Source organism: Marmota marmota, unplaced genomic scaffold (genome assembly GCF_001458135.2).
Source record: "Marmota marmota marmota unplaced genomic scaffold, marMar, whole genome shotgun sequence".
Taxonomy (NCBI): domain Eukaryota; kingdom Metazoa; phylum Chordata; class Mammalia; order Rodentia; family Sciuridae; genus Marmota; species Marmota marmota.
The window spans coordinates 4241526-4267019 of NW_026000138.1; the positions used below are offsets into that span (position 1 = coordinate 4241526).

At 47.9% G+C, this 25494-nt stretch overlaps 1 protein-coding gene across 5 annotated transcripts in view; it reads left to right on the plus strand.

Annotated features, from left to right (window-relative positions):
- Aldh2 (aldehyde dehydrogenase 2 family member) overlaps positions 1–23860 on the plus strand; it is a 28137-nt gene extending 4277 nt beyond the window's left edge. For 3 of the 5 annotated variants that reach the window (XM_048785622.1, XM_015502526.2, XM_048785624.1), the window contains exons 2-13: positions 9251–9355; positions 10408–10548; positions 11608–11687; positions 13848–13959; positions 14325–14453; positions 14761–14874; positions 16588–16690; positions 17082–17266; positions 18466–18630; positions 20081–20238; positions 21619–21733; positions 23455–23860. In XM_048785622.1, the coding sequence (XP_048641579.1) occupies positions 10474–10548; positions 11608–11687; positions 13848–13959; positions 14325–14453; positions 14761–14874; positions 16588–16690; positions 17082–17266; positions 18466–18630; positions 20081–20238; positions 21619–21733; positions 23455–23487 (1269 nt within the window). In that variant the 5' untranslated portion in view covers positions 9251–9355; positions 10408–10473 and the 3' untranslated portion in view covers positions 23488–23860. Of the gene's footprint in view, positions 1–953; positions 973–3426; positions 3514–9250; positions 9356–10407; positions 10549–11607; positions 11688–13847; positions 13960–14324; positions 14454–14760; positions 14875–16587; positions 16691–17081; positions 17267–18465; positions 18631–20080; positions 20239–21618; positions 21734–23454 lie in introns of those variants that run through there. The other 2 variants (XM_048785623.1, XM_048785621.1) reach the window with 2 other exon arrangements.
- The last annotated feature ends 1634 nt before the right edge of the window (positions 23861–25494 follow it).

Below are 25494 nucleotides of genomic sequence, written 5' to 3' on the forward strand. Positions count from 1 at the left end.
TTTTTTTTTTTTTTTTTTTTTTGAGATCACAAAAGTGGCATATGCTCACTTACAAAAATATAGACAGTACCAACTTAAAGTTCCCTGGAGACCCTGTCACACTCCCGCCACACACTCCCACCAAGAAGTACACAGTTTCTCTCTCTCTCTCTCTCTCTCTCTCTCTATCTATCTATCTCTCTCTCTATCTATCTCTGTCTCTCTCTCAGAGAGAGCACAAGCTATCACTTTCTTTCTGAAACTCTGTCTCAATGAACGAGGTACCTGGATTATCTTCTTGAGTCACATTCAGATCTTATTTAATGCTTCTGAGGACTTCATGGTAGCATTGTTCTGAAACTGGCCCCTGCAGAAGCAACTTAGCAGGTTGTGGTGTTAACTCATTGCAAACCCTGCAAGCAAGAATGTCAAGGTCTCTTACCAGTGGCTCTGGTGCAATCTGGATCATTTTCTTGGGCATTTCCCCTGGGGGATTATTGGTGCCTTGAAGTTCAGTGGAGTCAGTACTCAAAAGGAGCTTCCCGGGTGGCTTTGAAGTTGCTTCTGCAGGTGCTGGGCTTGCTTCCCAAGGTCATTTGGGGGTTGTGGGCACCAGGGGGAAGGTTACTCTTCATGGTTTTGGGGTCTCACCTGGATGTGGGGGAGCTCTATCTATCGCCTTGTTACAAAGATAACAAGGATAGGTCTTTCCATCTGACCCGCAGAGGTTGAGTGAAGTAGTTTCTTCTACTTTCTATTGTCCTCTTGCCTCTTGTTGTGAGTGGGTAAACTTCTTGGGTGGGTGAGGAAGATTTTAAATACTTTTTCCCCTAGGAGGATCCCATGTGTGGAGCTTCCAAATGAGAGCACTTCTTACCCCTGTTGGTTTCAGGGACTCACCTCTGTTAAGAAGACTGGCTTGCATTTTTTATTCTTTTATTCTCCCTGACTTGGACAATAGTTACGATCTGGGAAGACAACAGTGTGCCAAAGGCATGTGCTTTCATGCTCCTGATTGGGGCCATATTTCATCTTCACCACAACCAGTTCACATTTATTGACACTGATCATGGAGAACGTGAGACACCGTGTGACGTTCTGGACTTAGGCTGCCTGCCACACACTAGTTGATGAGACCTTCAGGGGAGGTTCATTTATTCAACAGACACTTCCTGAGCAGCCCCCAGACCCAGTGAACAAAACAGAAGAATACTTGGGGACAGACAGATACATCAGTGAAATGCAGTGTGGCATAGATGGTCCATTCAGTGGAGAAGAATAAAGCAGGGAAGAGAGGAGGTGTGTGCAGGGGTGGGTGAACCTCAGTGCCACATCTGTAAAATGGGGTGAAAATCTCATTGTGTATCGTTGGGTGTCTGTGAGGATGAAATGGCATCGTTCTTAGGCAGCCCTAGGCAGTGTGCTGATGACATGTTTATTGTAGCGTTAAGTAAGAACTGGGTTAACAGTGCTGCTGTTGATTTGCACTATAATGTTGATAAGACTCCATTTTATGAGTGTTGCTGTATCTGCAGTGTGTTTCCATAAGGGGTAAACTAGGCTGTGGTAAAATTGAATGGGAGTTCATGGTACACTAAATTTCTATCTCTATTCTTAGCCTCTTGACCATAACTCTCAGTAATGAAAGAGAGAACTGATGAAAAGGGAATTAATAAAGGATCGCTCCCTATACAGTTTTCTGATTACCACAGTGGAACCTCCTCAGTACAAAAAGTGAAACATTAAGGAAGTCTGCAAGGTGGAAGTTCGCTGGAAATACACACATGCACCGGAGGGAAGTTCACTGCAACACAGGTTATATTAGCAACAAATTAAGAAATAATCCCCATTAACTCTTTAAAGAGATAGATGGACGACCTCTGTTATAGTCTACAGGAAAGAACAATTCCAGGAATGTAGCAGTTACAAAGAATTAGCTGGGCAAGGTACATGGCACACATCTATAATCCCAGTGGCTTAGGAGGCTGAGGCAGGAGGATCTCAAGTTCAAAGCCAGTGTCAGCAACAATGAAGCACTAAGCAACAATTGAGACCCTGTCTCTAAATAAAATACAAAAGGGGCTGGGGATGTGACTCAGTAGTTGACTGACCCTGAGTTCAATCCCTGGTACCAAAAAAAAACAAAAACAAAAACGAATTAGCTGGATCAGTATGAATAATGGATCTTAGAAACAATGTTTTAAGGGGGAAAATTGTCCAACATGCTGCACAATAGGAAACCATTTAAAATCACCCTGAACAAGATATGTTTTTGTTTTTGCATAGTACTGAGGATTTAACCGAGGGCTTCCCATACTGGCAGGCGCTCTACCACTGAGCTATATTCCCAGCTCCACTAAACAAAACTTTATTTTGAATATCACTAGTCCTATCTCTCTATACAATGTATAAGAATGAAAATCCTCTGTAGAGGTGGTGACTGGCTGGGCATGCAAGGAAGGGAATGTGCCTGTGGGTGATGAGGAAAGGGGACTTTGGCTGTAAGTGTTTTAGTGTAAAACTAAATATGCTGTGGGCAAATGTTAAAGAAAAAATATTTTTAAAAATGGACCTCTGCTGTCTCATCAGTGCAGCTAACCACTTGGAGTGGGGCTTGATTTTTCATGTTTTCCTGGGAGTTTTTAACAGAATGAGCCCAAACCTCTCAGTGAAGCAGTGACTTCTGCTGAGCATCCAGGGACAGATATCCCTCCATTGCACTGGTTATTGCCTGGTTAGGAGTTTCAAGGGCCTCTGTAGAAACAGATTTAGGCACCCAGCGAACCCAAGGGTTTCCCTGAGTCCCCGTTGGTTATTTCTGCTTCTAATAATAGTTTCTTATCAGGGCCCACAAATGGCCTTCAGTGTTTCCTGCCTTCCCAGAATCCCAGGACACTTGATGGGTGGCTGGGCAGTAATAATGTCTGTGGTATTGAGGTGGACCTGAGGCCAGGATATGTGTGTTATGGACATGCCTATGTATTCCCTGATCCAATAATTAAGATTATTTATCATCTGTTATCCATCAGGCCTTGTGCTGAGGGCTTTTACCTACATTTCCACCTTTTATTCCACCTGAGACTCTGTAAGCCAGGTATTGTCACTGTTCCCATCTCAGAGATGAGAAAACTGAGTTTTAGGGAAGTCAAGTTCACATTACTTATAAATTTGAAACTGGGCTTCAAACTCTGCTCTGCCCAGCTGGGACACGCCCTTAGCCACATGCCGTGCTGCTCTTTCTTGTTAGACAAAGATATAAATATTTAAGGAATGATCAGGTTGAACATTTGAAATCAGGAAAGAGGAGTCATATCTGTGCTGTTCATGTTTGTATTCCTGGCACCACTCTAGGCTTGGCTTAGAATCGTTCTTCAGTAAATATTTGATGAATGCATAATGGTTGCCGCTTATGAAATAATGTTTACAGTTTTGCATTGCAGGAGCCAAGGAAAAGGTTGCTTAATGGGAACCCAACATCTCCACTCAGAGGAAACCTTATTGTGGGAGGCTAGACCGGAGGATCAAAAATTTGAGGTCAGCCTGGGCAAATTATTGAGACCCTGTCTCAAAGTAAAAATAATTAAAAAGGACTGGGGATGTAGCTCAGTGGTAGAGCACCCATGGGTTCAACTCCCAGTACTTCCAAAAAAGGAAAGAAAGAAAGGGGAAAAAAAAAAAGCTCTTAATGCCAAATATTTGGGAATTTACACGTGGAGGAACGGGAATGGGAAACTAGGTAGGGACAGTGATCACACCAGGATGAAGGTTGCCAACTCATAAGCACATGGACACATTGAAATTCTGTCTTCCTGACCAAGAGTCCACAGTAGAATTAACCCTCCTGCCCCGGGGGTGGTGAAATCCCAGGAGTGCAAAACCATCAGTCCTGGGGGGTGGGAGAAAGGAGGGGACTGGGGCCAGGTGCTAGAGTAGCTCCAGCACTTCTGGGTAGATGGCTGCCCTTGGCCTTAACCCCAGACTAACCTGAGGTTCTGATAGTCTGTGAAGTGTGGACCTGCGAGGCATGCCGTGTTTGTCTTGAACTTTACCCCTTGGAATCTCTCAGTACAAATCTGCTTTCCACTGGGTTAGTTACGTGACTGCCACTTAAAAAGCACATGCCATCAGGAGTCACCTGTGCTGAAAACCACACAGCATTTGCTCACTTACTCTTAGGAAAATAAGGTATTCCAGGGACATGGTTTTCCAACATAACATCCTTAATTCTTCCATGTGTAAAGCTTGAGCTGAATTCTCTCTAGAAAGTGCCTTTTTTCCTGAAATCCCAGCTGCTAAACATAATTTAACTTTTTGTTGGCAACCTGGAACAGATTATGACGGCCACGGTCCTGGGATGTGGGAGCAGCAGCCAGGGTCTCATTCTCTTCTGCCTTGGTCAGGCCTCTGTCCCCAGGGTCCAGCCATCCTGCTTCTGGCCTTGATGACTTCCCCAGCTCCTAAGTCCCCCCCAGCACCACTGCCACCTGGTTGGTCTCCATTTGCAGTTTGTAATCTAATCTGCTGGGTTTGGAAAACAAGAAATCCAATCCAGCAAGGGATCTGTGTTATCCTCAAACTCAGCACTTCTAATTTTTACACAGTCTCCTGCCTCAGGTTGACCAAAACGCACGTAAATGGATATTGGCAATGGCAGCATCAGTGGAACAGAGCGATGGTCCTGAAAGTTCGCGCACAGGAAATGGTTAAGTCAGGGAAATGGTTAAGTCAACTGTGATTCCAGCTGTATTGAGGAGCCTGTTACTCAAAATAATTGCAGCAGATCTGCCTGTCAGTAACGTCCAAGAGCAAGTGTTACTGAGAAAAGCAGTTGGTTGTCCCTTAGGAGGGACGCTGCGGTGCCTGCTCTGGTGCCTCTGGCCCCTCAGCCCTGGGACAGTGGAATCGGGACCTCCCCTCTCCTCCACATAGTCTGCTGCCATGTGGCCCTTTCAGTTCCTTCTGTCCCCAGCCCTTGGAGCCTGGTCCTGGAGCTGCGTCCTCTGGTCCCCGCAGCCTGTTCTGGGCACTTCTCACTTGGTTCCACTGCCTCCCTCCCCGTTGGGACTTTGTAGTTTCGCCCTGTGCATGGCATGACAATGGCTCTCAGTTAAAACTTGTTGAATCCAGCTTTTATAAAACAGAGGGAGAAGTTCTTAGGAAAATGTGGACAAGTTAGAGTATGGTGGTGGAAATGCTTCATGGGTTTTGCCAGTGGTCCAGATGCAAAATGTCAACTCCTGACCTGGGTCTGCTGCTTCACACTGTAAAAAGGAAGTATGAGCCCGGAGGACCAGCCCCGCCCCACACCCCAGGAGGGTGGCTGAACTTAGCTTGTTGTGTAAATTGGGCTGGGGCCAGGAGGTTTTAGAGCTTTTGGCCTGGACTCTGCCCTTGTGCTTTTTTCAGGTTTCTATGAAACTCTCCTCGTTTGGGGCAGAGCTTTGGCCAAGATGCTCAGTGTGAGAAAGCTCCTGTGTGGCCCCTCCAGAGCCACTAGGTCTGGCAGTAGGAGAAGGGAAGTGGGAACTCCGAAGGACTCCTCTCCAGGGTCCCTTCCTCTCCAGGTGCCACTGGGCTGGGAAGGAAGGATAGACTGTGGAAAAACCAGCCTGATTCACTTACAAAGAGTGACACAGCAAATTCAGGGCTTAGAAAGGCCAGGGTGTGACCCTTTCAGGGCCCTAATCTACATCAGAAGGAAGGGGTGGGGCCTGGTGTCCAGCCAGACTGGCCCACCTTTCCCTTTCTTTCTTCCTTATCTTCACAAAATAACAATGAAAACATTTTTTTAGGACTGACTAATTTAGTGTGCTGTTGTGCAGAAAGCAACACCAAGAGGTGCTGACCTGGCCCTTGCTCCTAAGAACCTCTAGCCTGAGGTGGTTCTGGCCAGGTTCTGGCCTGGGAGCCGCACCTGTTGTCATACTGAATCCTCCCACCAGCCCCCAGAGGCACTGGATGAGGCCTCTTGGAGGTGAAGGGTTTGCCTGGGGTCCCAATCTGTGAGGTGTGGAGTCAGGATTTACACCCCAATGACATCTTCCTGCAGTGGATGTGTGTTCAAGGACAGATAACTCTAGGTAATCTTGTTCCCCACTCCCAGGTTGGGGAAGGGGAGAGGGGGGGAAAAGGAAAAGAAAAACACATTCCTTTTAAAATAAGTAGGGAGGGCTATATTCAAAAAGTAAGTGAACCAAGGTTACAGAAATGCAAACAATTCCTGCTCTCAGGGCATCTGTGCAGAGGCTGCCACCTGATGAGCAGCTCAAAAACTCTAGTTGTTTCCATGATGTGCAGGTGGCTGGGCAGATGTCCTCCTTAGGGGGAGGGAGAGAGGGCAGGTAGAGGCAGTTCAAGACCAGCCTGCCCACTCTGCCAGCCTCTCCTGACCTGTGTCCCCCTAACCCCACTCCCTCCAGTGTTTTGCTGTCTAGCAGGTGGTGAGAGGCTGGGTCCAGAGCCTGCTCTGAAGAGCCGAAAGTGGTAACAGAAGCTCAGCGGCCCAGCTGCCTGTCCTGCTTTGACAAACCCTCCTCTTTTAGCTTGAACCCCCTGGCAGCCCCCAGAGCTTCCCTGTCCTCTACATTTACCAGAAGGATGCCGATTCTCGGAGAGGAGGAGTGTCCCAGGATTCCCACCTGGGTGTGGCAGAGCTGACTTGAGCGGTGCTATGTGGCAGTTCAGGGGTCTGTCTGGCTTTGAGCCAGAGCCCATTTTGCCACGTCCACACCTCCTGCTGGGCACTACCACCTCTGCAGGAAGAAATGTGGGTGTCTTTTCCCTAAAGCTTATGTCCGCCGACTGATACGAAGCCACACAAACACAGTTCCCAAGTCTGGTTCATGTTCACCCATGTTCTCCTGCTGGTGGCCAAGAGCTTACCTTGTGGGTGTGCAGCTCTACATGGTGCTGCAGTGGTGGCAGGGGTTGTGCAGAAATACCCAGTTGATCTAGGGAAAGTGACCCCTGCTAGTTCCTTACCTGCCTGCCCTGTCATTGTCACAGCATGGGGCACCTACTCCTTGCTGGGCTTGGTGCAAACCCCCTGATCCCAGGCAGACCTCTTTTCTTTTCTTTTTTTTTTTTTTTTTAACCATACAATTTATTTTTATTTTTTTTTAGTCATACATGATAGCAGAATGTATTTTGACATATAATACATACATGGAATGTACATACATCATTCATATTGTCTATTCTATTCTGCTACCCTTCCTATCCTCCCTACTCCTCCCCTCCTCTCCCATCCTTTTGCTCTATCCAATCTAATGTGACACACTTCTTTTTTTTCTTTTTCTCATTACAACATCATAAATGTATTCTGTATAACAATGAGGTTCTCCTTCCATCTTCCGTGCAACTCCCCTTCTCCCTCTTTTTCCCTCCCACCTCTCTTCCCTATTTAGTGGTAGTCTTCTCATGCTCTTCCTCCCTATCCCATTATGAGTCATCCTCCTTATATCAGAGAAGACATTCGGCATTTGTTTTTTAGGGATTGGCTAACTTCACTTAGCATAATCTGCTCTAATGCCATCCATTTGCCTGCAAATGCCATGATCTTGTTATTTTTTAGTGCTGAGTAATATTCCATTGTGTATAAATGCCGTATTTTTTTAATCCATTCATCTATTGAAGGGCATCTAGGTTGGTTCTACATTCTAGCTATTGTGAATTATGCTGCTATAAACATTGATGTGGCTGTGTCCCTGTAATATGCTCTTTTTAGATCTTTTGGGTATAGTCCGAGAAGGGGAATAGCTGGGTCAAGTGGTGGTTCCATTCCCGGCTTTCCAAGGAATCTCCATATTGCATTCCAAATTGGCTGCACCAATTTGCAGTCCCACCAGCAATGTATGAGTGTACCTTTCCCACCCACCCCCCCATCCTCGCCAGCACTTATTGTTGTTTGACTTCATAATGGCTGCCATTCTTATTGGAGTGAGATGGTATCTTAGAGTAGTTTTAATTTGCATTTTTCTGATTGCTAGAGATGGTGAGCAATTTTTTTCATGTATTTGTTGATTGATTGTATATCCTCTTCTGAGAAGTTTCTGTTCAAGTCCTTGGCCCATTTGTTGATTGGGTTATTTGCCTTTTTTGTTGTTTAACTTTTTAAGTTCTTTGTATACTCTAGAGATTAGAGCTCTATCTGATGATGTTTGAGGGGTAAAAATTTGTTCCCAGGATGTAGGCTTCCTATTCACCTCACATATTATTTCTCTTGCTGAGAAAAAACTTTTTAGTTTGAATTCGTCCCATTTGTTGATTCTTGGTTTTAACTCTTGTGCTGTAGGTGTTTTATTAAGAAATTTGGGGCCTCCAGGCAGACCTCTTTCTGAAGCAAGTTGTACAGTGATTCCACTCCACGGATGATCAAAGAAGGCTAAGAGGGGAAGGCCTTGCCCCGGCTGACAAACTAGGAGGAAAAGAGTCCTGTTCATCCAGACTCTCGCCCTGAACCACTGAGATGGGCTACCCTCCCCAGACCCTGGTGCAAGCCAGACTCCGGGCTTTGCTTGGTGGCTTGGTCTTAGATATGATCACAGTCAGGCCCAGAGTAGCTGAAGATGACTCCCTGGGGACCCAGGCCAGAACTGGCCATGCTGGGCCACTGGGGCCAAAGAGACCCCTAGTAGAAAGCCTGGACCTGTGATTGACTTGGACCAACAGAATTTGGGGCAGAAATGAGACAAGGTGACTTCTGAAGCTTGGTTTTAAGAAGCCTTTCAGTTTTCACCTGAGCCGTTTGGAACACTCCCTGGGGCCACCAGTGCCATGAAGAAGTCAAGACTCTCCTGGACCCGCCATGTAGTCAGGAAGCCCAAGCAGCCATAAGGTGCTGGACGAGTGAGTGAACAATCATGTTGCACATCCAGCCCAGATGACTATGGCCCCAGCTGCCCTGAGACAGCAACCACAGGCACAAGCCCTGCCCAGCTGAGTCCAATCAATGGGCACCACTCAGTACTTCTTGAGCCACCCAGTTCTGGGGTGCTTTGTTATAGAGCAATAGATAACTGGAACATGAGGAACATTCTATTCATTTTGTAAAGATACCAAGACCCCAAAAGGTCAAATGACTTACCCAAGGTCACTTGGCAGAGTGGGCATTCTAGCTTAAACCCTCCAAGGCTTATGCTTTCAACCTTGAGGCTATCACACTCTAGAGCTGATCCACAGTTCTTCATATTTGTGCTTTTGGAATACGTATCTCACGGGTGGTTGGTGCTGGGTCGAAAGCTAGTTCTGAGAACTTCTTTCCTTCTTGTAGATTTTCATAAACAATGAGTGGCATGACGCTGTCAGCAAGAAAACATTCCCCACTGTCAACCCATCCACTGGAGAGGTCATCTGTCAGGTAGCAGAAGGGAACAAGGTAAGAACTGGTGACTTGCCATTAGGCAGGGATGGGAATTTTTTATTTATGTTTTTATGTGGTGGAAATTTTACCGTGCAGTGTCATGCATAACCTAAAAAAGCCAATTAAAGATTTTGAGTAAACGAAACAACAGAATTTCTTTCCTGCAGATGCAGGTGCTAGATTGTATCTGGGTTTGATAATCCATGGAACATGGAACTGAAGATTTGGAAGGGAATTCAACGAATGCTTAATCCAGTGTCTCTTTTCCAGACCTGGAAGGTGGAGGTCGGAGGAGGGAGATGCATGATAGATATAGATGGCATCTTGCTGGGTAGAAATTAGGCTTCCTGAGATACCCTCTGGTGTCAGTTTGAATTTTAAATACTGGTAGAAACTTAAAAAGTAATAGTATTTCAAATTCAAAAATTAGAATCTTAGTAAAGTTTTTTTTTTTTTTAATAGAAAAGGCATTAAAAATAATTCAAGAATGCCTCAGTCCCCTGCTTTAGGACAATACTTTATATATAAGAGCTGCCTCCTTTGCCAAAAGCAAATGAGTATTTTTCTGGTTTATAGGGTCATCTGATAGTATATGTGTTTAATATAAATGAAAACTCTGCTTCTTGCCTCCTAATGCACATCTTGCTATATGAGATGTGAATTTTCCTGCTTCTCCAAGGAGAGGGAAGCTGGCGAGCCTGCATTTCTTGGAGAATGCTGGTGGTTTTTGAACGAATGCTACTTTTTGCTGGCTTCTTAGGAAGTGGGGAAAGTGGTCAAACTCTAAGCACTGACCCCTAGGTGCCTTTCCCTCTGAAACTCTTTTGCGGGATTTTAAAATGAAAAGTAGGAACGCTCAGGATTCTCATTTCCACCATGACCTCTGGCAAGAGAGAGAAGGGTGCGTGCTTCCGCCCTGTCGCTGAGGTCTAGAGCTGATCAGAGGGAGCTCTGGTGCTGGCCTGGGCAGTCCTACTGGCCCTGGGGCTGTGCTTGGCTGTGGGTGGGCAGCATTTGGAGGAGATCATACTGAGAAGGCCTGAGCCGTCTTGGTGGGTGTTCTGCAGGAAGACGTGGACAAGGCAGTGAAGGCTGCCCGGGCCGCGTTCCAGCTGGGCTCGCCCTGGCGCCGCATGGATGCCTCTGACAGGGGCCGGCTGCTCTACCGCCTGGCTGATCTGATCGAGAGGGACCGGACCTACCTGGCGGTGAGTCCCCAGCCTGCTTGCCCCCATTTCCCATATGGTGATGGGTCTCATGGTGTCTGTGTCTCATGGCATCTAGTGAACATCCAGGGCCCACACTGCTGACATGTAATCCATCAGAATGCACAGGATAGACACCTTTGGGGTATGTCCCACACCGGCCAGTAGAGCCTCTGTGTCACCTTGATGCAGTGGGTTTGGCCAAGAAAGGTGAGAGGAGAGGAGGGAGTGTTGTCAGAGAGGCCTTTCCAGGAGAGACCCTCAGGAGGGGAACTTCTCCCTCTGCCCCTTTCATGGTAGGTCTCTCCCTGGCTGCCAGAGTCAGAAGACATCAGGAGGCCATCCCCTCCCCTCTCCAATCCATTCCACACACAGGAGCCAGAGTGAACCTCCCAGAAGGCACATTGTACCATGGTGATCTTCAGCCTTGTGGCCACATGCGTCCCTAGCATGTCCTCAGTGTGGTCCGCGAGACTGTGCCGGTCTGGCTCCCCCTCCCAGCTCATGCTGACTGCCTGTCCCAGGCTCTGCCTGGCTTAGCCTTCGCTCCTTTGAGCACCAGAGTCTCTGCACACACTGCCCTCACCAACCCCACTAGCCCTGTTGCCCAGGTGCCTCCTGCACAGCCTTCAGGTTTAAATCTGAGGTGGGTGTTTCTCAGACCAAGGCAGACAGTCTGGTCTTCTCCTTCTTTGGAGACTCATGTGATGGATGCTTTGTGTCACAACTCACTGTCTCTGCTCTGTAAGACCCATGCTCACTTCTGTGTACCCAGCACCTGGATCTGGCAGAGGGCAGAAGCTTAAAAAAAAAAAAAAACTTATGAAATGAATCAGTGAGAGGTGGTGCCTCACCCCTTCTGTCCCCCTTCCTCCTCTTCCCTCTTAGGGAAGGCTAGGGCCATGATCCAGAAACGCCCTTGACACTCAGTGGCCAAAGGGGACTCTTACCCTTGGTGTCCAGAGTCCTTGTCAGTCCAGGCCTCAGTACCGTGGGTCTACCTATGTGCCTCTTGTTGTTTCTGCATCATCTTTGCCTCTGCTGACCTTGATCTCCTTTCAGGCCTTGGAGACCCTGGACAATGGCAAGCCCTATGTCATCTCCTACCTAGTGGATTTGGACATGGTCTTGAAATGTCTCCGGTATGGTCTTAGGTTCCCTATTCTTTTTTTTGATTGTGCCAGAGGGGAGGGAGAAATGTTGGGAGGCAGAAACAGAATTATAATAATGGGACCACAGAATTTAGAGAAGTCTACTCCATTTACTGGGAAAATTCCCTCACTTATCAAAAATTATAAACTGGGGCTGGGGTTGTGGCTCAGTGGTAGAGCACTTGCCTAGCACATGCGAGGGACTGGATTCGATCCTCAGCACCACATTAAAAAAAAAAAAAAAACCCCTGCAAACTTCCAGCTGGGCACAGTGACACAAGTCTGTAATCCCAGTGGAGGCCGAGGCAGGAGGATCAAAAGTTCAAAGCCAGCCTCAGCAAAAGGGAGGCACTAAGCAACTCAGTGAGACCCTGTCTCTAAATAAAATACAAAATAAGGGTGAGGATGTGGCTCAGTGGTCAAGTGCCCCTGAGTTCAATCCATGGTACCAAAAAAAAAAAAAAATTGTAACAATCACAAATGCTTCTTCTTGAGTCACTTTTGGCAATTTATGTGTTACCTGGAATTTCCCCACTTTATTTGGGTTATCTGGTGTATTGCTGTATAGTTGAGTTGTTCATGGTTGGGTCTTACAAGCCTTTCTATCTCTTTAAGGTCAATAGTAATGTTTCCACTTTCATTTCTGATTTTTAGTTATTTGTGTCTTCTCTCTCTCATTCCAGTCAAAATCTTGTCTTATTTTGTTGATTCTTTGTTTTTCCATTCTCTATTTCATCTCTCTGCTATAGTTTTTGTTATTTCCTGCCTTTTGCTAGCTCTGGGTTTAGTTTAATCATAGACATCTTAATGAGCAAGGAATAAGAGCTTTATTAGAATGCTTGGAGTTGCAAGTAACAATAAGTCCAGCAGCCCAAACTAGATAACAGAGACCCCACCAGGCCTCAAATCCAAAATGCTCTTGAGCCCTGCTCACCCCGCCCCTTACTTCATTATTCTCTTGCTGCAGATGGCCTCTTTCAGGGCCTGCCTGTGTGGGAACCTGGCTGCTTGACTAACCTGCAGCTGCCAAGTTCCTGGGGGAGGGATGGTGGTTGGCTGGCTTTGAGTCTGACCAGCTGTGGCAGGGCTGGTAAGTAGCTGCTGCCCTGTGACACATGGATAGAGGTGGTGGGGAGGCAGCAGTGCCAGAAGGGTCAGGGTTGCTTAACCAGGGCCATCATGCCTCCCAGGGCACAGTGAGCAATTCCAGGGACATTTATGGTGGCCACAACTGCAGAGGAGGGGATGTTGCTGGCTTCCCCCATAGCAAAGAATTTTCCAGCCCTAAATGTCAGTGCCAAGGCTGAGAAACTCATGCTGCAAGAACCCCTGGAGAGCAGCCTCGGGCAGAGCCACGCTCCCTCCTGAGCTTCAGCATTATTCCTCTGTGCTGATTATCTGAGGTGTGCAAAACAGATGCACTGTAGACCATGTTACCTAGATGCAGGAGGAAGGAGGCAGGGAGGCCGGGGCTTGCATGGATTGGCAACTCCTGGCCATTTTTCTCCCTCGAGTCACAAACCCGTGTTCTAACCTAGGTCAGCATTGGTTTTAGCTCCATCTTGACAGACCTTCACAAATCTTCCTCCCCCAAACTTTATCTTTCCTGTATCTTCTGTGTTTCTTTCCTACCACATAACCATTAGGTACTGTGAGTACATACCTGGTTTTCCACCAACTCTAATTTGCTATGCTTTTCTGTCACTTGTGTTGCTGTGGTCAGGATAACGAACTTTACAAGGTGTGCGCCCAGCTGGTGATCTCTGTTTTCCTGTGACCATCCAGTCTTAGGAAGTGCTGGCCATTTGAAGCACCTACCCCTTTCCACCAGATCTGATCTCTGACACTTTCTATGGTGCTGGGACTGGTAACAATAGTCACATTTTAGTAAATCTGGACGTTAATTTAAAATACTTATTCCTCAGAGAGCTAGATCAAGTGATTTGGAAGGGGGACCCTGGAATTTGACTTTTTGCTCCAAGCACCCCAGTTGATTCTGAGGCTTTGAGGTCACTGATGTAGCATGAGTCACTGTGTTCCCGGCAGTCCCGCAAGTGTTTCTGGGAATCAGAAACACTTGCAAGGGCGGGTTTCAGAAGATCACAGGGGTCCCTGACATTGCTTAGAACTTGGGTTTTTCTTTGCTTAAAGGTATTATGCTGGCTGGGCTGATAAGTACCACGGGAAAACCATTCCCATGGATGGCGACTTCTTCAGCTACACCCGCCACGAGCCCGTGGGGGTGTGCGGGCAGATTATTCCTGTGAGTGTCAGCCCCTTCGGAGGTCATCAGGAGGGTGGAGTGTGGCAATCCAGCAGCCTGGACCAGGCTCGTTGCAAAGGGGGAGGTTCTATTGGTGGCCTTGGATGATGGCTGAGAACATGGGTTTTCACAAGCCAACTGGACTTTGGGCAAGTCACTTACTCCCGGGCCTCAGTTTTGTCATCTGAATGTGGGAATTAACCTCGCTTCTGCTCAGGGAGGCATGGTGCCAGGTACATGACAGTGCCAGTCACCTGCCTCGCTCATCCATCTTCATCTCGGTATGGGGGTGGGGTGGCGTGTTCAGCCACCTGGTGAGGCTCTCTGAGGGGAGCTGAGTTTCCGGTGGCTGTTGTGTCCTGCAGTGGAACTTCCCACTCCTGATGCAAGCGTGGAAGCTGGGCCCAGCCCTGGCGACTGGAAATGTGGTTGTGATGAAGGTTGCGGAGCAGACTCCACTCACCGCCCTCTACGTGGCCAACTTGATCAAGGAGGTTCGCTTCTTGTTCCCAGCTTGACCCCTAACTGCCCTTGTGTGGATTTGCCATCATCACCGTGACTAACCCCAAGGGGCTTCATGTCCAGATCCCCTGTGAAGAATGAAAGTCATCATTCTAAGTGAATTATGAATTGTCCACTCAGAAGCCTGTGAACAGGATTCTTGTCCGAGTAACTTAGAATTCCCACACAGTGCCCCATACTTCTGAGCACATGGGTCCCCGGCAAACTGTCTTGGCCTCTCTGGGAAGGACTCTTGGAGCAGAAGGACAACTCCTGGTTTCCTCTAATTTTTGCCCACAGGCCGGCTTCCCCCCTGGTGTGGTCAACATTGTTCCTGGATTTGGCCCCACAGCTGGGGCTGCCATCGCCTCCCACGAGGATGTGGACAAAGTGGCATTCACAGGGTCCACTGAGGTAAGGCGTCCTTGGGACCTCATGCTTGTAGTGTGGTTGGCTCAAGCTCCCACTGTCCTCAAAGGCTACTGCATTGAAGAGGAGCTCCTTGGGAGCTTGTCAGGTTCTGCTCCCAGGACTTGCCTCTGAGCAACTCAGGCAAAGCCCCCATGTGGCTTGAGTCACAGAGCAGGGTTGAGCCTGCTATGGCCTGATTGCTCTCCAGATGCTGCTCGCAGGGACCAGCATCCCATGTGGAACAGGGAGGTCTGGCTGGCTGCATAAAGCTCAGAGCTGAGGCCCAAGCACTGGCCTTGGTAGGCTCCCTGGGCAGCAAGGAGTCCCTGTGGGCTTCAGGAAGCTCCAATCCTGGCCTCAGTCTCGAGAGACTCGGGTGGTTCACTGAATGTCCATGAGCTCTGTTCAGTTCCTCTGAGGTGAGGGGTGGTGTCTGTGTGGTAGTGACAGCACAGGCAGTGTAGTGGGTAATGGTGGCCCTCTGCATCACACTCCTGTTTCTTCTCTTTTTTGTGGCACTTTTGTGATTGAACTTGGGGCAGTCTGTAACTGAACCACAGCCCTGGACACTTTTTATTTTGAGACAGAGCCTGGCTAGGTTTCCCAGGCTGGCCAGGCACGTGCGATCCTCTGCCTCCTGAGTCACTGGGGTCCCTGGCCTGTGTCCCTGTGCCTGGCCTCACAGTTCTTACTTGCTGTGTAACCTCAGGCAGGTCACTTAGCAGCCTGAAGCCTGTGTTTCCCCTTCTGTAAAGTCGTTTAACAACCCATACCCTCGCGGGGGTGGAGTGTGGGTGGACGAGATAAAGCTTTTGACTGCGTGGCCCAGACCATGCGCTCCACAGAGTGGGTAAGGGAGTGGACGGGGCATTGCTGGGCTGCTCTGTGCCACACACGAGGCGGACAAAGACAAGATCTGGAGATTCCTCAACATGGTCTCCAGGAAAGCAGTCAAGTTTACCTTCTGAGGTCAGATGTTTCCTACCCCAAAATCTCAGCTGTCTTCATCGCATGACTTCCCAGAGTGTCAATAAATAGGGGAACAGTGCTGCTCTTCAAAGATTTCAATATGACAGACACCTTCAAACATTCAGCCTGCGGGTAGTGATGTGGTGCCGGAGGGCAGAGAGGTGTCCATGCTACTGAGTTGGGGATACTCCCTGACCCAGTGCTGAGAGGCTCTTAGAGAGTCCAGAGGGGGAGGTCTCCTGATGGGGAGATGCCCATCTACCCAAGAAGTAAACACAGGGCTGCCTTGTGCCAGGCTCTGGGAATATAGAGTTGAGAGGCACCCTGTCCTTGTCCTCACGGTTTGCGCAGCATGCTGGGGATGACACTCCAGGCACCACAGCAAGGAGGCTGGGGAGTGGGTCTGAACCCAAGTGTGGGTCCTGATCCCACACTTACCAGCTGTGTGACTCTGGGCACATGACTTGGCCACTCTGAGCCCCAGCTATGGTGTTTCTAAATCAAGGGGAAGAGTTGCACCTGCCCCAGGCAATTATGAGGGTGGGATTTAACACATAGGCAGCAATGGTAGTGCAGGCTACATGGCTGTCATTGTTGTGGTCTGGGTGCTTGGGCTGGGCAGCCAGGGAGTGGAGTCTCTTTAACCCATTGGCTTCCTCGGGTTGGGGGCCCTCTGTTCTGTCTGTAGAGAGCATTTGGCTTTGTTTTCCCCTCTGAGAGCTTGCCTCTGTCCTATGTGCCCCACAGGTTGGCCACCTCATCCAGGTGGCTGCAGGGAAGAGCAACCTTAAGAGAGTGACCCTGGAGCTGGGGGGAAAGAGCCCCAACATCATCATGTCAGACGCTGACAGTAAGTTGTGGGAGTCGGTGATGGAGGCAGCTGCTCGCTCCTGTGGTCCTCGGCCTCCACGGGGCTAGCTCTGGGACTCTCGCCTCTCTCCTCCTGGCTCTGTGGTCTGACAGGCTGAGCCCGTGTTGCCCCCTGTGCACACATGCTCTTGGACAGGCCACTCTGCCTCCCCACATCCTTCCTCCCTGCTGAGCTTTGTCTTTCTGTCTGTCCTTCTGTCTGGTCCCTGCGCATTGTGAAAGGAGAGATGGCTCTGACTGCTCCTACCCAGGCTCTGGTACCCTGCAGGTGCCAGCCCTGGTAGTGGCATGAATGGGTTGGGTGGGTTGGTAGTGCTGGGGCCAGGGTCATGCTCCCCTCATGGTCGCCTTTCCTCTGTCCCTCCCTGCAGTGGACTGGGCAGTGGAACAGGCCCACTTTGCCCTGTTCTTCAACCAGGGCCAGTGCTGTTGCGCCGGTTCCCGGACCTTCGTGCAGGAGGACATTTACGCAGAGTTCTTGGAGCGCAGCGTGGCCCGGGCCAAGTCTCGGGTGGTGGGGAACCCTTTTGACAGCCAAACGGAGCAGGGGCCACAGGTAAGCCAGGCAGCTTCAGGGTGAGCCTGGGTGGAGCAAATTTTCTTCTCTCTGTACAGAATATCTTGGACTATTTCAGTGTCATACATAACATGGGCATAACATAATTATTTAACCATACCATCTACTGATGTATACTTAAAATTATTTCTATATTTTACCGTTACAGAATGCTCCCCAGTGAATATCCTCATTTAGTTTTCTATGCCTGTGTAGAATAAATTCCTGAAAGTTAAATAGCTATGTCAAAGGGGATGAGCATGATTTTTTTATAAAAAATTTCTTTAATTGTAGATGGACACGTCTTTATTTTATTGATTTATTTTTATGCGGTACTGAGGTTTGAACCTAGTGCCTCACATGTGCTAGGCAAGCGCTCTACTACTGAGCCACAACCCCAGCCTGAGCATACGATTTTTGATCAATATTAATAAACCACTGGTCCTAAGAGCTGTGCCATTTATAGTCTTAACCATGTATGGAACACAGGTTCATTGTTAATGTGTCTTATTCTTTTTATTGTTTTTCTTGGTGCTGGAGATTGAACCTAGGGACTTGTCCATGCCGAGCACATGTTCTACCTCCGAACTGAACCCCAAGCCCTTGTGTTTTCTTATTATTTAAAATATTTGTTGGGCTGGGGATGTGGCTCAAGCGGTAGCGCGCTCACCTGGCATGCGTGCAGCCCAGGTTCGATCCTCAGCACCACATACAAACAAAGATGTTGTGTCTGCCGAAAACTAAAAAATAAATATTAAAAAATTCTCTCTCTCTCTAAAAAATAAATAAATAAAATAAAATATTTGTTGGGGCTGGAGTTGTGGCTCAGTGGTAGAGTGCTCAGGCCTAGCACGTGTGAGGCCCTGGGTTCGATCCTCAGCACCACATAAAAATAAAATAAAGGTACTGTGTCCAACTAAAAACAAAAAATATTAAAAAAAATAAAAATAAATAAATAAAATATTTGTTGATCTCATAGTTGAAAAAAAAAACAATAGGTTTGATACTCATTTCTTTGATGGCTAATGAAATCGCACCTCTCTTTTGTTCTATCTTTCTTGGTCCTGGGTGTTTCCTCTTCCAACCTGGCTTATTCAAGACCTGGGTCCATTTTCTAGCTGTCTGCGTGGTTCTCAGCCTGAAACCTAGGAGCTATCTGAGTTTAACTTCTCCATCATGCTGGGCTCCTTCTCCCACAGGTGGATGAAACTCAGTTCAAGAAGATCCTCGGCTATATCCAGTCAGGGAAGCAAGAGGGGGCAAAGCTGCTGTGTGGTGGGGGGGCCGCTGCGGAGCGCGGCTACTTCATTCAGCCCACGGTGTTTGGAGATGTGCAGGATGGCATGACCATTGCGAAGGAAGAGGTTAGAAGCTGGGGCTGGTGCTCTGGGGATGCTCTGGGGAGGAGGAGGGGTGGGTGGTTTGGTCTGGTATCTTGACACTATGACCCATCCATTGGCTTTGGGCTAGCCCTGAACCTGAAATGAATTATTTATAATTTGCATGTGTTATTGTCACTCTCCAAGGAAGGACTTCGGCTAGGCTGTGCTTATACCAGGACTCCATCTCCCCTTCTCTGTTTCTACCTACTAGGAGAATATTGTCCTTCCGCAGCACAGCCTACAGGCCTTTGTGTCCTGGCAGTGACGTCATCTGGCCCTGCGCATGGCCTTGATAGAAGCAGGATGTTGGGTTATACCCAGGGGCTGACTCCCCACCTTTAGAGACGCGTGAACTCAGGACAGCTCCTCTAACTCAATCACACATTCATTTCACACATTCTCGATGGACGCCCACTGTGTGCTGGACTCCCTGTAGACCGTAGAGACACCTGCCTCTGGCCTTGTGGCACTCACACTGTCCCATTTCCCCAGCCCTTGGATTAAGGCCTTGGATATGCAGCCCTATGTGGGGAACCATGGTGCTGTGCCCATTTGGGTGTAAGTCAAAAGAAAATAATATTAAAATGCAAAGCCAGGGTAAGAAGGTCCAGAGGAGTTCTGCCTTTTCTCCCAACATGACTATTTTGATGCTTTTCTTACAAATTCTCAATTTTCTGGAAGGGCAGGAGCACCTGTGCTTTGGTAGTATCTGAAGCATGGGAGGCCCCAACTCGCAGTCCTACCCCAAACATGAGAGTGCCTGGCTGTCTTCTCCCACCTCCATCTTCACACCCCTCTTCCTGAAACCAGCCATGTCTTCAAGGAGCTCTGGTCCCTTTTAGTGGAAAATGGGATTCAGTGAGGAAGGACTTCAGCTGGGCTGTGCTTATACCAGGACTCCATCTCCCCTCTCTGCTTCTCGCCAGTTAGGCCCCTTGGGAGTCCCGCACTCCTGTTGTGCCCAGTGACTACATTGTAATTGGTGGGTTCCATGGGATGACATTATGATCAGTTACAATCTGTTCCCCTCAGTGGTCTCCCCTGCAAGGGCCTGAGAGCAGTGTCCCCCACGTGCACTGTGTACCCCTAACTTTTAGGTCGTGGTTCTAAACATCCCACTCCAAGCAAAGAAACCAGAGTTCTTTGAAGAAATAGCCCATTCTGGGAAGAGGGCAGAGGAAGTGAGATAAACCTGGGGTATCTTGAGCAGAGTAAGATGCTGTATGAAAAGCACAGGGCACCAGGAGGTGACTAGCCTGAGAGCCACCTCCACTTTGTGTTTCTTGACCTCGGATGTAGCCATCTTGCTCTGGAACTGTTGGGTTATGGCTGGTAGCTTGGTGGCTTCTGGTATCATGTGCTCAGGCCTGTGACACTGGAGGGCATATGCTTTTTGTTTGCCCCACCCTCCACTTTGCTCTCTCTTCCCCAGATCTTTGGGCCTGTGATGCAGATCCTGAAGTTCAAAACCATAGAGGAAGTAGTTGGGAGAGCCAACAATTCCAAGTATGGACTGGCTGCAGCTGTCTTCACAAAAGATCTGGACAAGGCCAATTACCTGTCCCAAGCCCTTCAGGCTGGCACCGTGTGGTAAGAGCCTCTCATCAGTTCCCGTAACCCAACAAGATTCCCCAAAGCCAGCGTCTGCTGGTATCCCAGAATTTGGTGTGTTGGCCTGTTTTTCCTGGGCCAGGGCATGGTGTAGGCAGCTGGTAGATTTTCAGCTACTTCTCCTTGAGGAGAGTACACTTCTTTGCGGTGTAGATGCCTCTGCAGCTCTCCCTGGGCACACAGATGGACAACTAAGTCTCCCTCCCTAGCTGTGACAAGGGCAGAAAACCAGAGTCAAGGGTATGCCCAATTGGAATTCTGATCTTAAAAACTTAGCACTTACTTGACACTCAGTAGGTGAGGACGTGGAGAAATTGGAACCTTCCTCCACAGCCGGTAGGAGTGGAAAACAGACAGTTAATATGGAGAACTGGCACTTCCTCAAAAAGTTCAGCGTAAGAGTCACCACGTGGTCCAGTAATTCCACTTCTAGGTACATGCCAAGATAAACAAAACATATTTGCACAGAAATGTACACACAGATGTGCACAGCAGCAGCATTCATAACAGCTAAAAGGTGGAAACAGCCTCACAGTCTGTCAGTGGGTGAGTGGCTGAACAAAATGTGCTTTATCCTTAAGTGGAATATGATTCAGCCATAAAAAGGAATCAAGTCCTGATGCCCTAGCATGATGAGCCTGGAAAACCCAGTGCTTAGTGAAGGGAGCTGGACACAGATGGTGTGGCTGGCCTGATTTTGTTTATATAAACTATTCAGATGAGGCTAGAAAAGTATAGCAGTGGTCAGCAGGGGCTGGAGGAGGGAATGGAGATGGCTGTCTGTCAGGCACAGATCGTCGTCTTCTTTTTTAAAAAAATATTTCTTAGTTGTAGTTGGACATAATATCTTTATTTTGTTTATTTATTTTTATGTGGTGTTGAGGATCAAACCCAGTGCCTCACACATGTGAGGCAAGTGCTCCACTGCTGAGCCCCAGCCCCACCCCCAGCTCCAGGCACAGGTCTTCTTTTGCAGGTAACAGACATATTCCGAAGTCAGGCAGTGGTGATGGTGGCACACCACTGGGAATGCAGTAATACCTTAACATGGTGCATTTAAAGTTCAATTAAAACTTAATGAATTTTGAAGTTGGAAATGAGAAGTAGGCCTACCAACTAATGACCCAAAATGAGTGATCCAAATTGAAAGCTATCACAGGGAGTACTGTTACTGACATCTATCTGTGGCGGCACTAGGAAGGACGAAGGTGACTTGAGGCCCTGGCTCGTGTGGCCTCCTCTGCAACCAGTTATTACCGTAGTCCCTTCCATTTTCCCTCAGTAAGCTGTCAGAGCCATGTGGGGAGCCCCTTGGAGGAACATACAGGTTGAACTCTGCATTCTCTTTTCAAATTATAGGGTCAACTGCTATGATGTGTTTGGGGCCCAGTCTCCGTTTGGCGGCTACAAGATGTCAGGCAATGGCCGGGAACTGGGCGAGTACGGCCTGCAGGCGTACACTGAAGTGAAGACCGTGAGTGTCCAGCCCACTGTTCTTGGTCCCTCCTTCCAGCAGGGGGTTGGGAGGGTCAGCTCTTATTACTTGTTTCTCGCTTTAAGCCAGAGAAGAAGTAAAGACCCAGCCTCTAGGGTCTTGACCCTCCAGGCTTACAGGGTCATTCCCTGGGCTTTGTTTATTCTCCAGGGGCTTGACAGCCTGAGCAGGGAGGGCCCCAGTAGGCTGAAGCAACAAGGAGAGTCTCCTAGGAGGAATGGGCTGGCTGGGAGGCACTAGATGTCAAGGGCCATGCCATATCTGCTGACCATCCCTCAACAGGAACATGGCTGGAGGAGCTAGTCAGAAATGCACAGGAAGTTCTAGCATCATGAACATCCATCACACCATTACCTCTAGGAGAAAAATTCAAAATGTAATCTAAATGTCCCAAAACCATGGGTCACTCCAGTCATGCTTAGAAATGTCCCTGCAACCGGGCGCAGTGGCACACACCTATAATCCAGAGGCCTGGGAGGCTGAGGCAGGAGGATTGCCAGTTCAAAGCCAGCCTCAGCAACGGCAAGGCACTAAGCAACTCAGTGAGACCCTCTCTAAATAGGGCTGGGGATGTGGCTCAGTGGTTGAGTGCCCCTGAATTCAATCCCCAGTACTAAAAAAAAAGTCTCTGCAGAACATTAGGTACCGAAAACGCCCACCTTTCAAAGTAAGGAAAGCAGAACACAATGTTACCTACCCTATATAAGCCCAATTTTAGAGCAGTATGTACATGTTGGCAAATAATCAAATGCATTAATTTATAAATATAAAAAGACAAATAAATACACTAAACTATTCCCCTCTATAGTGAACACTAGTTACACAGTCTAACCAGGAAGCACATTCACACATGATACATAGAGAAAAAGGAAATGGGCAGAACTGAGCTTTTCTTGGAATGGAAAAGAGAAGGCTCAGGCAGCCACCAGGGGCAGGTGAGAAAAAAAAGCCATCAGGGGCGTCCTTCCATTCAGACAGCACCAAGCCTGAACCAGAGACCAAGAGACCACCTGTGTTCTTGAAAAGCCTACTAGAATAAAATAAATATGTTCACTGGCTTATTGTGAAAATTTTCCAAAACATGCAAGTGTAGGTATAACAGCGTGAGGAGCCCCTGTGTCCCCATCATATAGGTGTGATGGATCGGCACACGGCCCATCTTGTTGTGTGCCACACACTATACCCTCATCTAGTTCCAGGGTACGTGCTTCATACAGGGTGCACGTGGTCAGCAGAACAGCCATGTGCGCAAGAAGTTTGCCTTAGATTTTGAAGACGACATTGTGTAGGGAGATCCAGATTCAGATAATGGAGAGTCATCAGTCTTGGGATGTGGGTAGTGCTAAGGAGGAGGCAGACAAGACGCCTAGGTGACAAGTGGTATTTAAGCTGATGGAAGGATGATCGGGAGTGGAGTAGGTACAGGGAGGAAGGCAAGGACATTCTAGACAGAGGCCATGGTTTGTGGGAAAGCTTTGGGAGCAAGGAATAAAGGGCTCTTCTACGACCTGGCTGGTGGTAAAAGATCACCAGCAGGAAGAATGCGTGGGGCCAGATGATGTGGAGCTGTGTTGCCTTGATGTGGGGTTTGGTCTCACAAGAGCCAATGAGGGGCTCAGGGGGCAGTTCACTGGTAGAGCACTTGCCTCGCGCATGTCAGGAAGTATGAGGAACCAGCATCTTCTGTATTCCTCTCACAGGTCACAGTCAAAGTTCCTCAGAAGAACTCATAAAGAACCATCCAGCTTCCTTCCTCATTCAGTGCCGGAATCCCGAGTTCAGCAAGATTTCCAAGAACGACCTTTGCACATGAAAGGCTCAAAGGAGAAATCCCTCCCACAAAGTCTCTGGGTCAAGAAAGTCCCAGAATTAGAACTGATAAACAGGGTGGGCTGGTGGGGCGAAGCACATGTGGAAAGCCTTTTTTTTTTAAACTGCAATAGTCCTGCTGGCTGTCAGGGAGATTTCTTTAAAAACAGGTTCCTAGGTTTTCTCTTCTCTTTGCTGCACTTCTGTAACTTGCCTTTATTGGGAAAGAAAAAGCCAACTGCTAGTGCCCTGCTTTGTATCCTGGACTAAAACTCATTAAAATCTGAGCTGCTCTCAGCTCCGGGCTTCTTCCTCCATCTGTCTAACCCAGGGAGGTGCTGCCAGGCTGAATGGCATGTCCCTGCTGTTGGCATGTCACGTTGTGTCTCATGGCTCCCCATCCATGAGTGAATGGCTTTGGCTTCACACATTCAATTCACAAATACATCTGGCCTGTCTGTGTGGGGTGGGTCCTGAGGCAGGTCCTGAACCAGGCACTAGGGGGACACAACCCCCACAGGACTCCTAGCCCCTGCCCCTAGAGAGGAGGATGGTCCTCCAGGAGAGAGGTGTCAAATGTCTGAGGTGTGTTCTGTCTTCAAAGTTCACAAACTTGGGCTGGGGATATAGCTCAGATGGTAGAGTGCTTACCTCGCATGTACAAGGCCCTGGGTTCAACCCCCAGCACCACACACAAAAAAAAGTTTTACAATCTTGGTCAGACCAAATGACACAGTTGTGCTGGTCAGTTTCACAGGAGACTGGCAAGCCAGATGCCCATATACTTCAGTTAAGTGAGATTCATGAGCCAGACACTCGAGTGTCCTGTCCAGAACCTAGTCTTCCTTCAGTCCTGGTTCCTGGCAAACCAGTATTCTTGATGACTGGTGATTGGAAGACTCCTTGGTGAGGCAGGGAATTAGTGAAAGAGGGAACCACAGATATCCCATTTGTGATCATTTTGGAGTCATGGATTCCTTTGAGAATTTGAGGAAAAGTTTGATTCTGTCCTAAGAAAAAGATAACCTCTAATTTTTTAAATTGTGTGATTATATTTTTTCCATATTTTATTAAAAGAGGCTGTAACAACCTATGGTCCTCAAGCACCCTTCACTGTAAGCATGGTCGAATCCATTAACAACTTGAACATGACGCCAGCAGATTGGGCTAATATGTGTAAAGCTGTGCTAAATGGAGGACAATACCTGTTATGGAAGGTTGCCAATGAGGAATTTTGCAAGGAGACGGCTAGGCGAAATGCAGCAGCTGGTTATCCTCAGAGAAATCTAGATATGTTGTTAGGAAAGGGACCTTCTGAGGATCAGCAGCAACAAATTGCATATGATCCTGGTGTATATGCACAAATTGCTGTAGATGCAATTAAGGCATGGAAGACTTTACAAGGACATGGAGGTTTACAAGGTCAATTATCTAAGGTAATGCAAGGAGCTAATGAACCTTATGCTGAATTTGTAGATAGGCTTATTCAAACAGCTACCAGAGTTTTTGGGAATACAGAACAAGCAATGCCATTACTAAAACACCTGGCTTATGAGCAAGCGAATCGTTGGTGCTGATAACGCCAAGGTCGCGGGTTCGTTCCCCGTACGGGCCACCAAATGCCGCAGTCTGGATGGACCTTTTAGGATATCAAACAAAGGTCCCAACTCTCCTGTTGGTATACCTAAATAAGGCCTTATCCAATTTATGTCTCCTAATAACTTTTGAAAGTCATTAAGTGATTTGAGTTGATCTACTCGTATTTGAATTTTTGGTGGACGGACCATGGTTGAGGATAATAGAACTCCTAAATAATTAATTGGAAAATTTAATTGTACTTTATCTATTGCTATCTCTAGATTATAATTTTTTAATAAGTTTGTAAGTGTGGCATAACATTCTAGCAATGTGTTTTTATCTTTGTGTGCTAA